This window comes from Sminthopsis crassicaudata, chromosome 6, assembly GCF_048593235.1.
Source record: "Sminthopsis crassicaudata isolate SCR6 chromosome 6, ASM4859323v1, whole genome shotgun sequence".
In the NCBI taxonomy this organism is placed as follows: domain Eukaryota; kingdom Metazoa; phylum Chordata; class Mammalia; order Dasyuromorphia; family Dasyuridae; genus Sminthopsis; species Sminthopsis crassicaudata.
The window spans coordinates 106,341,598-106,357,753 of NC_133622.1; the positions used below are offsets into that span (position 1 = coordinate 106,341,598).

Here is a 16,156-nt window from a genome sequence, read left to right on the forward strand (position 1 = left end):
ACAGTATCATCTGTCAGTTCTTTCTTTAACTGACCGTACATGTCCTCACGATGATGTTTGAGTCACAGTAAGAGGCAGCCAGGAATAACGGACAAAGAGCTAGCCTCGGAACTGGGAAGACGTAGATTCTGATTCACACTGGCTGTGTGACTCTGGATACTTTATTTGACTTCTCTGTAGTCTACACAACTTCTAAAAATATAATTTCCAGAAACAATATGGATCTGCTTTGACAGAAAGTTTCCTCATCTGGGAGTTCCCTGAACTAATTCAGTTATCTGAATTTAGCACCTACTCTGGAGTCAGAAAGACCTGAGTTCAAATCTGCCCTCAGATATTTCTTAGTTGTATGACTCTGGGCAAGTCACTTAACCCTGTTTGCCTTAGTTCCTTCTCTGTAAAATGAGCTTAAGAAGGAAATAGCAAACCATTCCAGCAGCATCTCTGCCAAGAAAATCCCAAATGGAGTCATGGTTTGAATTCTCTGAACAACTAGTCTCTATTTCCTGTCAAGCTCAAATAGACAATAGATCATTCCTTTTTTCCCCCTAATTGAATGGCCTTGGTGGATTACTGTGACTAAAAAGATTCATAAACCAGGGACCAACCTTCAGATGATATGCTTCTCTGAGTGCTGGTCCTTTCCAGCAGAGCAGAATCTGCTAATAGGGTAGGGGAACGGTGCTTAATAGGATTTTTTTTGCATATATAACCAGTTTTTTAGGCATCATACTCAGAGATCTTGCCAACAAAAGGCTGACATATTTGGCTTGTGGCTAGCTAATATTTTCCCTTTCTTTTTATGGTGTTCATCATTTCCCCTTTTTGCATTTTTTGGCTTTAGCTTCCTTTGGATAACATTGCACAGGCATTGGTTTCAGTTTTTGACTTAGGGATCATAAATCAGAACAGAAAATTATCTCAGAGGTGATTTAATCCATCCTTCTCATTTTATGAATGAAGAAACTGAAACCTAAGGAGTTAGAGTGATTGTCATGTAGATAATAACTCAAAAGTGTATTTAATACCTAAATTATCAAAGTAAATGTCTTGTTTTTGGAGAGCTCTCTAATAATCTTAATTTGTATTTTGACTTTTATATAAATTGAAGTTTTTTAGTTTTTTGTGAGGCAATTGGGGTTAAGTAACTTGTTCACACCATTGATAAGTATCTGAGGCCAGATTTGAAATGAGGTCCTCTTGACTGCATAGTTTATCCAGGGCCAGTGCTCTTCCACCACACTATCTAGCTACCCCTGAAATTTTTTTTTAGAATAATAATAGCTGGAATTTTTATAGAACTTTGAATTTTTGCCAAATACTTGGTACATTATTTGTTCCTTACGAATAAGGCTGCTATTATTATTGTTCTCCTTTTATAGACAGGGAAACAGTTTTTAGAGAGATTAAGTGACTTGCCCTGAGGGTTACATAGTTAAAAGTGCCTGAAATGGGATTTGAACTCAGATTTTCTTGACTCCAAGTCCAGCTCTTTCCTACACCATCTAGCTGTTTCACTATTTAACTGCTGGAATGTTATTTTTATTTATTTATTTATTTATTTTACAAAATGAACATTCAGATGGACTTTTCCAATAGCTGGCCTGAATATAAAAATTCTACTCTGATATCTCATATTATCAAATATTATCTGGTTTGATTCTTATAACAATCATGGGAAGTAAGTAGCATTATTATCCCCATTTTACAGATGACAATACTGGGTAACCAAGAGATTACCCTGGGCTGGATTTGAATGGTCTTCCTTACTCTAGGCTCAATGCTCTGTGCACTATGGTGCCATCTAGCGATGTACAATCTTCAAGGTGCAGTTACCATATTCCTGAAGCTTTCTCTGACATCTTCCTCCCTCTTTCTCTTCATTCCCCATGCACTAGGTAAAAGTGAGGTCTCTCCCTTCAGAAATTTCCCAGAAGCTTACCCAGCCTCTGTTTTTCTTTTAGTTGTCTGCTCTCCCTTGTCATAGTTACTTATGTACATAGAGATCTTTCTTTCCTAATAAATAATCAATCCCTTGAAGGTAGGAACTGTTATTTTTTGTTTTGATCCCTAGCACCTAATATAGTACTTTATAAATATTAGGTGCTTTAATAATTTTTTTAATTTAATATTTTATTTTCCCATCAATTAAATGTAAAAATAATTTAAACATTTTTTCTTCAAATTTTGAGTTTCAAATTCTCTCCCTCCTTTCTTTCCCTCTATATGAAGAAGACAAGCATTTTTACCTAGTGTATAAATGTATAATCATGCAAAATACACATTTCCATGTAAGTAAAAAGAAAATACAGCCTGAAAAAGTCCCCCCCAAATAAATAAAAAGGTAAAAAAACAAAACAGTTCTTTGATCTGGTTATTTGTTAAATTGAATTGATTTGAAAAGGATAAGTAAAAGAAGGCAAGCAAAAGAATTGCTTTAGAAATGCAAATATGGGCCAAGAAATGTGATGACCCTACTGGCCAAGGTGGTGGTCCTTGTGACTGTCTGTGTAAAAGGATCAAAACAGGAAGGAAGGGCTAGAACCAACCTTTCATGATGACAGATGCAGAGATAGATTGACATATAGTATACTTTATATGATATGAGATGAGATAAAAGATTATAAAATAGTATACATGTAGCATATATCATATATAATCCTAATACATAGAATCATAGTCACATAAATGATAGATTTCAATATAGAGAATGCAATGAAATATATATATATAGAATATTATGTATGTCATATTAATGTAATAATATATGTAGAATATAAAATCATAAATAGTGATTATGTTTACCAATATGCACATATGTATATGTATATATGAGTGTTTAAATTGGGAGAGGGAGAGAGAAAATTGTAGGATTAATTCAGCCCTTGCATGGAAAGAGTATTTAGATTTAGGGGGAACTTTTGAGAAGGGATTTGGGGGAGGTTGGGAGAGGCTAAAGTGGGTACAGCTGAAACAGCCCTTTCTCTGACCAAGAAACCTTTAGCCAAAGATTTTTCCATTTGGGGACAGTGAAAGAGCTGGTTCTGAGTAGTCCTTTGTTTTTCATCAGCTCTCTTAACAGACTCTAACTACTGACTGCTGAGGAGTTGTAAATAGATTCCTTTTTTAATAAAATAACTTCAGACCCTTATGAAACTGACCCAGTTTTCCAGAGTAAGCATGTCGTGCAGCTGTGGAGGATAAATGAATCTTTTTTTTTTGCCAGCTTAGCTTCTCTGTCCCCAAGCTTTCAGACAGTGCCAAGGAGGAGCATTTTTTTCTTTCCCATTGAGTATCATTTTCTACAGGACCTCAGACTAAGTTGACTTTATTGGTCCTCTGAGTCTCTGTTCTGAACAAAACCTATATAGGAAAAATGTTTGGTTTGTTTTAAGATCATAAATCTTTGTTAAAATAAAATTTCTTTCTTTTTTTGCAGCTTCTTGCACTTTATTATTTTTTTTTTTTGTTAAAGCTTTTTATTTACAAAACATATGCTTGGATAATTTTTCAATACTGACCCTTACAGAACTTTCTGTTCCAGATTTCCCCCCCCCTTCCCCTTACCCCCTCCCCTAGATGGCAGATAACAGTACATGTTAAATATGGTAAAATATACGTTAAATCCAATATATGTATACATATTTATAGTTATCTTGCTGTACAAGAAAAATCAGATCAAGAAAGGGAAAAAAAAAACCTGAGAAAGAAAACAAAATGCAAGCAAACATCAACAAAAAGAGTGAGAATGCTGTGTTGTGATTTACATTCAGTTCCCACAGGGCTCTCTCTGGGTGTAGATGACTCTCTTCATCAATGAACAATTGGAACTGGTTTGAATCATCTCATTGTCGAAGAGGGCCGCATCCATCAGAATTGATCATCATATAGTCTTCTTGTTGCCGTATATAATGATTTCCTGGTTCTGCTCATTTCTCTCCAAGCCTCTCTGAAATCATCATATTGGTCCTTTCTTACAAAACAATATTCTATAACATTCATATTCAGCCATTCTCCAATTGATGGGCATCCATTCAGTTGCCAGCTTCCTGCTGAAGAGGGGACCCCGAAACTCTAAAAATCCTTAAAAGAGAAAATCTCCTTCAACTCTGCCTCAGTGAGGGACCCCGCCCCGAGGGACAGTTTCATCCTTGTTTTCTGGGTGGGGTTTGTTCAGTCCTGAAACTTATTGAATTCAATTCAAATTCCAGCTCAAGCTGAAATCCATTCATGAGCCAAGTTGGGACTCTACCCAATGAGTTCCCTTCAGCTAAAGCTCCCATTATAAAAGAGCCAAACTAAAACCCTCTCTTTGCAGAAGTTCCAAACATGCCAGCTATGCCATGCTTGGAATGCCAGAGAGCCTTTGTCCACTGGAATATTCTTTTCCAGTGCCATCGTCTCTTTACTCTCACCTATTTCCCTAATCAGACTTCATGCCTCCCTTACTTCCAATCCCCATAATAAACCTCTTTTATCAATCTAGGTTTTCAGGTCTGGGAATTCCTTTACAGAGAACATCTGCAATACCAGAAAGGAGTTCCCTAAAACTCCCTACCCTTGAATCGAATCCCAAGGGAGAACCCCAAACCTGCCACTAGACCTTATCATTTAACTCCCTGACCTCCAGAAACCCTAATCTCATTTTGGTTCCCTAAATCCACACCTTATCATTGCCACTACAAAAAGGGCTGCCACAAACATTTTTACACATGAGGGTCCCTTTCCCTCCTTTTAGATGTCTTTGGGATATAAGTCCAGTAGAAACACTGCTGGGTTAAAGGATTGCATTTTCTTTCTAAAAAAATTTTTGACATCTTTTCCCCCATTGTCTTTATTACCCAATATCTTTCTTTCCTCTTTTCTCATCTAGAGAGAGAGGTGTCCTTTACAATAAAGAAGGAAAAAAGAAAGAGGGGAAAAAAAGCAGTTGAAAAAACTAAAGGAGACATAACCTCATCTCTCTTCATTGGGATAAAGTTGGGTGGTTTCGTAAATGTTTTTAACAACCAGCTCTCCATAAAGGACATACTTCTGAGTTTAATCGGGCATTTTTAGCAGATTATTCATTGTTTTCTTGTTGCTGATTCATTTCAGTCATATCTGATTCTTCATGACCCCATTTAAAGTTTCTTTGGCAGACATTGGAATGGTTTGCCAGCTCCTTCAGATTATTTTACAGATGGTAAAACTAAAACAAAATAGATATATAAATGACTTGCCCAGGGTCACACAGCTAGTAAATTTCTGAGGCCAGTTTGAACTTAGGAAGGTTGAGTCTTCCTTACTACAGGCCGACACTCAGTACACCACACCAACTAGATGCCCCATCACTTTTGTAAGTCTAGACCAGGGGTTCTCAAACTACAGCCCGCGGGCCAGATGCGGATGCTGAGGATGTTTATGCGGCCCTCCTGGTTATGGCAAATGGGCTGAGGGGCAGAGACAGAGTGTGAGGTTTTGTTTTTACTATAGTCCGGCCCTCCCACAGTCTGAGGGACAGCGAACTGGCCTCCTGTTTAAAAAGTTTGAGAACCACTGCTCTAGACAATCAACAGAACAATTAATCAAACCCTGATTTTGTGTTCACACTGAAAATATACCACTCAGCTATCTAGTTGGAGCTGGCTTCTCTTTTGCCTGGGGCCAAGTTTAGTTGATTATAATTACACAAAGGGCTGTTTTGATTTTGGGATGTTGGTTCTTTGCATTTACATTGTTATAATCCTGCTTACCTCATTTTACATCAGTTCATATAAGTCATTATGTTGATCGTGTTCATCGGTTCTCATAATCCAATCATATTTCATTAAATTCATGTGCCATGCTTAGTTTATCTATTCCCTTTTCCCTAGCTTCTTAAACTATGGTCCATGACCCCATATGCCCTCATAAATGAATGTGGGGGTCATGAAATACTGATTTATTATCAGTAAATGTTTGATTTCTATACCTATTTTATATTCTCATGTACTCAGTCATGTTAAAATTTCTTGGGCAAAAAGGGATTGAAAGTGGAAAAAATTTAAGAAGCTCTGGTTGATGGGCAATCAAGTTCTTTGAATAGTTGAATGAATGAAAAATCATGTTTTAAGTACCTACCACTGTGCAAAGTAGTGTGTTAAACACCAGGCTTACAGCAAATAAAAAGGGAAGAAAGTCTTTTCCTCTAAGAAATTCAATTTTTAAAAGGGGGAGACAACATAAGTTGTAATTGAAAACCAGATGAGAAGACCCCATCGTTCCTATGAGGACAGCAGATATTGTTATATTCTTTAATATTATCCCCACGGATGAAACAATTTCCATTTCTGTTTAAATGTTTAACAGTCCCAAGGATTTTGGTGTCAAGAAATTTGTGTGGGGGGGGCGGTATGTGGAATTTCAGTAATTTATGACTATCAGGAAAACAGGAGCTGCAGCATCTATAAAGGCATTTGCCTAATTGCATTTTTATAAGGATTGCTTTACTGAAGGATAGTTAAGAGGCCCAGGCTAGAAAGAAGATTGGTGAGGGAGATTCTGTTATTCCCAGGGTTCCTGGGGTTTTGTTCTTTGGATGTCTCCATCCTGGTCTGAGGGGAGGTAGTAGTTTTACTTGCTTGTTACTTATCTTTACCTGTCTTACCCTCAAGGTGTCTTGCTGCTTCACCTAGGCTTTGTGGATAGCTCTTACAAAAAATGTGGCTATGAATATTTTTGTGTATATTAGCTCTTTCTCTTTATTTTTTATCCCTTGGGTATATACTTAGATCTAGAATCACTAGATTAAAATAAAGGTATGGACATAAAATGCATTTTTTTTTTTTTTATTATTAAGCTTTTTTTTTTTTTTTTTTTTTTAGGCTGGGGTTAAGTGACTCGCCCAGGGTCACACAGCTAGGAAGTGTTAAGTGTCTGAGACCAGATTTGAACTCGGGTCCTCCTGACTTCAGGGCTGGTGCTCTATCCACTGCGCCACCTATGTAAAATGCATTTTCAAAAGATTAAAAATCTTCATTTTTTTCTCCTCTTCTACAGTGTTTCCCTTCACTAAAAAAAGTCCAGTTGCCTTCTCTTAGTAAGCTGCCCTTCAAATCTGTGGATCATAAATTTATGGAAAAGTCCAAGAATCAATTAAATACATTTTTACAGGTAAGAAACCTAAACACCTATTGGCTCTAGAGGAAGCATGCATTCTTTTGGTTTCCAGTTATCTTAGTGCTATAATTCAGTAATTTGTTTTTTCTATTATCAATAGTCCTACTAAGAAATTAAAAATATCTTTGTTACGTACTTGTTATGTATCTTGATCAAAGATCCAACTTTTAAAAACCTTGGCCCAAATTCTGTTCCCTGTGTGAGCTCCCAGCAACCCCTGTTTGTATTATCCTTGGCTGGGTCAGCTACTTTTAAAGGTTTATGTAACTGAGTGTGCCCAACTGTCTAAGCCTTAGGAAGGACTCACTGTCACTACTTAGGGAGGACAATTGCCTTTATCTCAACGTAATAGCACAAGGAAATCTTGGGATGCCTACATTTAATAATGTGCTTTAATAAATCAATGGTAATTACCATGTTGAAAAATTGTCATTGCGTTAGGAATTTCAAGTATAGAAAAATAGAATGAATTGAATTACTACAGACAAGGATAATCAGATACTTTTGCAGACCCATGGAAATTTACTTCTATGGTCACTGTTAAGTCATTTTTCATTTGGAAATTGAGGCAAAGAGGATTAAATCACTTGCCCAGGGTCATACAACTAGGAAGTATCTGGGCCAGATTTGAATGCAGCAAGATGAGTTTTTTTGTCTCTATCCCCTATAGAGAGTCTACTAATTTTTAATAGTAATGATTTTACAATCCAAAGTTGTCACAAAGTACAAATGCATATATTTTACTCAGGGATAAAATAATTTTAATCACAGAGTAAAGAAAAGTACTAGATTTGGAGTCTGTCAATCTGGGATCAATTACTTAATTTTCTGTGAAAATGGACAATTAACATAACTTCTCTGAGACCTCAGTGTCTTCCTCTGACAATTCGAGGCTTTTAAAGGATGAATTCTGGGATTTCTTCCAGCTCTAAATGATAACTTCATAGTTCTAGTTTTGGAATAAAGCTTAGAACTCATTAAATCTAATTCTCTTATAGGAAAGGAAACCAAGGCAAGCAACGGTTATGTGACTTGCTCAGTGCTAAGGATATGAGGCAGTTTCTAAGGCAACACTTTGTAAGATGGCTCTGCAGTTCAGTGGCTCTATAGGGTTCAAATAAAGTTAATTCATTTAAGATCATTATCTATAGTATGTGAAATATGTCATTATAGAACATTGATTTCAAAGTCAGGAGGCTGGGTTTGAAAGTGACTAAGATTTAGAATCTGAGTCTCTTAATTTCTTATTCAATTCTCTTTTTGTCTACTCATCTTTGTCATTCTAGATTTTTAAAGTTTAACTTTAAATAGGACAGTGAAGTGGTATAGTGGATAGGGCCTGGAGTCCAGAAGATCTAAAAATCCAGCCTTAGATATTAGCTATGTGATCCTGGGTAAATCACTTTACCCTGTTTGCCTCAGTTTCCTTATCTGTAAAATGAGCAAAGGAAGGAAAGAGCAAACCACTTCATTATCTTTGCCAAGAAAATCCCAAATTGGATCATGAAGAGTCAGAACAACCAAAATGGTTGAATAACAACTACAAATTTTAAATATTACCATTTTGTATTGTTTCAAAATATTTTAGAAACATATTGAAACATATTTATATGATTATAAATGCATGATCTTTATCAAATTGCTTCCCATCTTAAGGAGGAGATAGAGGAAAAGGGAGGGAGAGAATTTGAGACTCAAAACTTAACCCAAAATGAATATTAATTGTTTTTACATATAATTGAGAAAAAAGAATATTCAGAAAAATTTAATATATTTGAATAGAATATCTGACTAAATCATTTTGGTAAGTTTAAGGTCCAGTCTTTTTAAAATGTGTATGCTATTGAGACACATGTGATTCCCTGTGTTTAACTGGGAATTTCTTGTTTCCTTTACCTTTGCTCTTCTTGTCCCTGCTAATGAGGATTCCCCTCACTTCCTTTTGTAGGGTAAAGAATCCTTCCTTCTCTGAAGGTTTTATTAATTGTCTACTGTTTTTTTTTTACCTTGCTGAAAAATACAGATGCATACTAAGCCAGTGTTGAGTGCTTAGTTGAAATATGTAAATCAATAATGATAAAAGTAGCTATCTTATCCAATAAAATGCTATTTGCAAAGCATTTAGAACAGTCTCTGGCACATAGTAGGCAATTAATAAATGCTTATTCCTTTTCCCTTTTTATAAAACACTTGAAGATTTAGAGAGCAACTTCCTGTGCATGATCTCATTTGAGCTTCTCAACAGTCTTGTGAGGTAGGTACTGTAGTTATATCTCTCCATTTTATGGAGAAAGAAACTGAAGCTCCAAGAAATTAAGTAAGAGGTAGAGACAGAATTTGAACCCTATTTTTAAACTCCAAAGTTGGTTATTCCAGGCTGCTTTTCTATAAAACTGACATTTATGGAGCACTTTGAGGTTTGTGATATACTTCACATATGCAATTTTGTTTGATTTTTCTTAACAATTCTTCAAGATAAGCAATGTAGTTATTTTTGTCCTCATTTCATATATGAGGAAGCTGAAGCTGAGAGAAATTATTTGTGTGGATTCAAATAGCTAGTGAATGTCGGAAGTCAGATTTGAACTCTTGTCATAGATTCATAAGCATCACATAATCCAAATGAGGAAACTTGAAACCCAGCAAGATCCAGTGATTTGTCTGACTTTCCCATAGGGAGTAAATATCAGAAGTCAGATAAGAACTTGAGTGTTCTGATTCAAGAACCAGAATTCTGTCTGTGCTGCCTCCTAAATCGTACTCCAAGCTTAGGGTACCATAGTCTCCATCTAAGCCATGTTGCTGGTGCTGGCGCTGGTGAGGAAAAGAATAAATTGCAAGCCTCAAAGAACAGTTGTTAAACCTGAAGAGGGTTTTGATTAGTTTTTTAAGCCAAAGGAAACTGATGTTTAAATACCTCAGTGATTTTTTTTTCAAATGAGCCAATTTGAAAATTCAGTAAAACCTTTTGATATCTTACAGATCTGTATACACCACAGACTGAATGATAGCTCCCAAGCTTAACCACAGAGAGAGAGAGAGAGAGAGAGAAATTTAATTTTTTAAAGGCTTTCAAAAATTAAATTATCTTAAAGATTAACTGGTATCATAGAGCCAGATTATTCACTTAGCTGTATTATTCATGGAAAGAAGCTTTAATGCAGCTGGCCACCCAGCTGAGGTCTAGCCTAGCTAAGTTCAGAGATGCTCATCAACAGAAATTTGTTGATGATAAGGAATTATTTTCCATCATAAAAACCCATGAAGACTGTCTGCTAAGCTGTGTTGGAGTTACAATTCTACTCAGATCACTCTTACCATTGAAATCACCAATCTGGTAAAGTTCAAAAAGAAATACGCAGAGCTCCAAATAGAAGATTATTATTTGGGGTTTTTTTTTGGTGGGTTTCGGTGTGTGTGTATGTGTGTGTGGGTGTGGGTGTGGGTGTGGGGGGGGTGTACGTACACTAATGCTTCAATAGGTATAGGATAGACATTATGAGAATTCACTTTTAACAAAATATCTTGCTTAGTGGAAAGACAGTTCACAGAAGGGTCTGAGAATGTACTTTATTTTCTCCCTCCTGATATATACCTATTCCTCTCTAAGTGTGAAGAGAACATAAAATTCATCTCCCAAGTAACTATTCTGTAAATCCTCCATTGGAACAGAGTGAGGTATTTGAGTGCATCCCTTTTGGAACACTGGCAAAAATAGGAGAAAAGAGATTTTTGCAATACCAGCAGAATAGTTGGAGTTGTGATTCAGCAGTGAGGATTCTAATTGTCCATATGGGGATGAAGCAAAGGCGCTGTGCAGTCCATGAAAAAGAAGGCATCATTTACCTTGGATAACCCAGCTTCAAATAACTCTGAGCATTTTTTCTTCAGAGAAGAAAACAAGACTTTAGATTGAGGAGAAAGAAATCATAGACAAAACTTTAGATTTAGAGCTGACTAACTGATCTGACTTCCTCACTCATAGATGAGGAAACTGAGATTGAGACATTCAGTGACTTATTTAAACACAAAAGTAACAATAAGGTTTCTCTAACTCTCAAACCAGTGTTCCTTCCCCTGCTTTTCCTGCCTCAATTCTATTTGCTTTCTCTCACCAGTACCTTTGTGACATGACCAACATGAACATAAAATATGTATAATTACACAGAAGTGACTCTTTTTCCTGCAGAAACTGCTCTCAGATGAAAGGCTATGTCAGAGTGAAGCACTTTATGCCTTCTTGAGCCCTTCTCCTGACTACCTCAAGGTTATTGATGTGCAGGGGAAGAAATCCACATTTTCATTGTCCTCATTCCTAGAAAGGCTTCCTCGTGACTTTTTCTCCCACCAAGAGGTGAGTACTGGGAGCATGTCTGAATGCTTCTTCATACAGAACCCTAACTGACCTTTCAAATGGCAGAGTTAAATTGAATGACTTTTTCCCTCTGCTTGTGTATTTTCACTGCATTAGACAATCATTTCCAGCCTTCAGAGAGCTCACATTTTAAATTAGATGAGACAGACCCAGTTTTGCCCAGATGAAAGCTAGGTGATATAGTGAATGGAGTACTGAGTCCAGAGTCAAGAAGTCATCCTCCTGAGTTCAAATCTGGCTTCAGACACTTACTATCCATGTGACGCTGGACAAGTCACTCAACACTGTTTGCTTTAGTTTTTTCATCTGTAAAATGAGCTGGAGAAGGGAATGGCAAACTACGCTAGTATATTTGACAAGAAAATCCCAAATGGGATCACAAAGAGTCAGGCAATGTTTTTTTTTTTTTGTTTGTTTGTTTTTTAATGACTGAATGAGAACAGACCTAGTTCATTTTTAGAGGTAGATCTGAAGTAATCAAAACTTCATCATTAACCCTGTTAATGAGAAATGTTGATGCTGCTTATTGGGAAGGATTTTTATCACTTTAAAGGATTTTAATTGATATGCACAAGCCATCTTTACCAAGCAACAGCAGAAACAAACACTTGCAGTCAGCACCTACTTGTGGACAGCTCATGCTAGGTATTAGGGAAGGAAAGCATCACCCAGCTACATGGCCTTGAGCCAGTCTTGTAATTACTCCGGGATTTAGTTTCCTCATTTTTAAAAAAGAGCATAGTAATGCTTACACTATCTATTTCATAAAGTAATTATGAGAAAGGTGCTGTGGAGATAGTAAAAACTTAGATGGAAGCATGAGTTGTTTTATGTTGTGTATCAGATGAGGGATCTAGCATGATGTTAAAGAATGGTCTTAGAGTCAGAAAAACCTATATTAAAGTCCCACCTTTGACAGTTATTGGGTATATGATTCTGTTTTAGTAATTTACTTTCAGGGTGCCTATCTACATTGATAGAAGGAATTTCTCCACTGGAAGTTCCCTATGCCTAATAAGATAATAAATCCAGTGTTAAAGTATATATACATATACACATAACAGTGTTAAAGTACATATATAAAAATATATTTTATGAATTTAGGGGGGAGGAAATTATTACTGAAGACCCAGAATTATCAGGGAAGTCTGATCGGAGATAGGAGATAAGCAGTTTTTTGAAGTATGACATAATTCAGACTAAATGGAGAGGAAATTAGAGCACATTCCATGCATATGAAATAGTCAGGAAATAATGAGTTACTTTGATTGGAATTCATATAGGGAAGTAATGGGGGAGGGAAAAACGTTATAGCCAGGGCCTTGAATCCAGTCCAATCTCCTAAATATTTATTAAGTAAATACTATGTGTCACACTATGCTAAACCCTGGGTTACAACTAATAAAAGAAAAGCAGTCCCTGCCCTCAAGGAGTTCGCAAGGAGAGATAATACAAAAAAAGAAATAGGAAAGCAAGGAGAGGGGAGAGACCAGGACTGTACCCAGCACAGGAACATCTTTTGCTGTGGGATTAAAACCAGAAAAGAAATAAGTGTAGAGAGAAGTGGAACAACACATCCAGTTTCTGTTCTCTGTAAAGGAAGGCTTTGGGAGCCTTCAGTCAAAGGACAGGAGGATGAGGGAGGAGATGTCACTCTATGCTTGAGGTTTGATTAAATTGGATTAGATTAGATTAGAGGGACTGAGTTTATCCTGGGAAGGGTTTCCTATTCTATGGATTTGAAACCAAGCAGAGCAGCAAATGCTGAGGAGAATGGAGAACACTAGATTGTGAAGTATAAATTTTTATGCTATGATAGGGAGCCATTGAAAACATTTGAGTAGAAAGGAGAGAAAGGGTGGTATGTGTAAAACAGTGCTTCATAAAGATAGGTCTGACTATAGGTGGTATTATGAAGAGAATGCTGGACCTGGTGTCAAGAGGATCTGAGTTCAAGCCCATCCTTAGCTTCTTATGAGGTGTGTCCTCCCCATCAACCTCCTCAGGGTATTGCAAAGATCAAGTAAGATAATATTTGATGAATGCTTTGCAAATCTTAAATGATAATACCCTTGACCGTAGTTGCTGTTGTTATCATTATTTTTATTATGGGAAGATGTAGAGTTAGGACTACAATCTATCACTAGGTTTGTTGCCTTCAGTAAGTTCTTGCCTTGTATTTAAGCCAATGAAGCACTTCTCTTCTACCCTCCCCCAGCTCCTATTATAGTAGATTAGACATGTGGTATTCTATCTTCCCCCTTCCCTTTCTACCATCAGGCTGGATTAAATCTGTTCTTACACAGTGATTTTATGATCTCAGAGAAAAATTCACAGTATGGCATTAGAAAGTGTACACACATGTGTTCAGTCCATATGCAGAAACCAGCCTTTTGCCTATAAATGAATACAGCCTCTAGTGTTGGGAAAGCTTGAATCATGGCTTAAAAAACAATGAAATTAATCTGAAAACACTTTGTATTGCTTTGAAAAACAGTGAGTTCAAAATTAAGTTTTCAAAAATCTTACAGCATTTTTGACCTCAACTTTATGAAATTAATGTTTAATTTCATTTTTATTCATCCATTAACTTAATAACTTCACAGGACTTTTAAAATTACCTTAATTATTTGGATCCTTAAATCAATTTTTTTAAAAAAAATCATAATTAAGACTATCATTTATATAGTGCCTTACTAATTTTATCTCTCTTGATCCACAAAGCACCTGGGAGTAAGTGCTATGATTATCTCCATTGTATATAGATGAGAAAGAAGCAGACAGATGTTAAATGATTTGGCCTGGGTCACACGTTGGGGCAACTGGGTGATACAATGGGTAGAATTTAATGCCTGATGTCAAAGACTACTCATCTTCCCGAGTTAAAATCTGGCCTCGGGTACAACTAGTTTTGTGATCCTGAGCAAGTCACTTAACCCTATTTGCCTCAGTCTCCTCATCTGTGAAATGAGCTGGAGAAAGAAATGATCAAAACTCCAGTAGGTTTGCCAAGTAAACCTCAAATGGAGATACAAAGAATTGGGCTGGACTGAAATTATCACCAGTGATGATACACAAGTAAGTGTCTGTGGCTGTATTCGAATTTAGGTCTTTCTGAGTCTGGTTCTGGGCTTTATCCTACCTACCCTTTTGCAAATTTGCAAGTTTTTGCCTATAGGAAGGAGGAGACGTCTTTTCTGGAGGACCTTCTGCTTCAGTACCTGAAGGATTATGATTTTATTTTGGCAGTGAGTGGTCTTTCTATTGGCGCAGGTCCTTGCCCCTCCATGGCCAAAATAATTCATTCCCCAGTGTCCATATTTCTCCTGATGAGCCTTGCTGAATTTAGTGAGCTGGTCCCAGCTTCAAAACCTATGGTTCCATCTGTCCCCGAAAACTTTTCAGCTGTGGAGGACCCCTCAGAGCTTGCCCTCTCCTTGTCTAGCCTTTGCAAATTTTGTGCCACCATGAGGCAGTGGAGAAAGATTGTTCATATCCTGTGATGTGATGTGATGTGATCATCTGCTCCAATCCCCTCACTTTACAGGTGAGGAATTTGAAGCTCAGTGACATAAAGGAATTTGTTCAATGTCATAAGTCCCGAGCAGCAGAACTGGGATCCAACCTCAGGTCTTTGCATACTAATTCCATTTTCACTTCCCATTATACTACATTGAGCCACTGTGTCTATACTTTAGTGAAAGCTGTGGAATAAAATATGGGCAAACAGTAAGGAATACAAAATGGAGGAAGCTACATAGACATATATATTTCCATTTGTAAGTAATTGTTTACCTGTGATCTTACTGTATCCCCAGGAGGAGGCAGAAGAAGATAGTGACCTGTCAGACTATGGTGATGATGTAGATGGGAAGAAGGATGCCTTGGCTGAGCCGTGTTTCATGCTGATTGGGGAGATATTTGAGCTTCGAGGAAGTAAGCCTCTTGCTTAAAACAATTAGATGTTGGTAGTTGAGATAATTTTTTAAAGTCCATTGATTCTTGGAAGAAACTTGTCATTTTTTTTTTGCATCAGGAAGCTTTTATTTTGTTAGAACTTTATTCTGAATAGCAGAAACAAGAGGCTTTGATTTTAGGGCTTTAAAGGAAAGGTTTTTTCTGGGTTTTATGAAGATTAATAATATAAAACATAGGATACAAATATATGTCCACTAAAGTTTCTTTTTAAACAAACTTAAAGGTTTCTAGGGCTGTTATATCTCGAGGTGATACTTTATTGAGTATTGATGTATTTTATTCTTACTCTGTATAATGATTAAGACAATGAAGTCCCTGCTCTGGTACTGTTAAGTGACATGAAGGTAACTTTGAGTCCTCAAACACTATGTTATGGAACATAAGCTCTAGGAGGTTCTACCAAGGTAAAAGGGCATTGATTGTAGCCTTCTTGATAGACTGTGGCTGCCATTTTGAGGATCTGTTCAACTGGAAATGGAAAAACTCAGCTCCAGAAGGTGGCTATAGAATGATGGATTGCTTTGGCCCTAGGTATAAAATCACCTACTAAAGTGTGGAGGTTTTTATTTTTTAAATAGTATTTTATTTTTCCAAATACATGCAAAGATAGTTTTCAACATTACTTTTGCAAAGCCTTATGTTCCAAATTTTTTTCCTTCTTCC

At 36.7% G+C, this 16,156-nt stretch overlaps 1 protein-coding gene across 1 annotated transcript in view; it reads left to right on the forward strand.

Moving 5' to 3' along the window:
* SNX25 (sorting nexin 25) overlaps nucleotides 1–16,156 on the forward strand; it is a 263,033-nt gene that overhangs the window by 224,127 nt on the left and 22,750 nt on the right. The window contains exons 13-15 of the mRNA XM_074272880.1: nucleotides 7,021–7,134; nucleotides 11,330–11,494; nucleotides 15,334–15,451. Coding sequence (XP_074128981.1) covers nucleotides 7,021–7,134; nucleotides 11,330–11,494; nucleotides 15,334–15,451 — 397 coding nt within the window. The remainder of the gene's footprint in view (nucleotides 1–7,020; nucleotides 7,135–11,329; nucleotides 11,495–15,333; nucleotides 15,452–16,156) is intronic.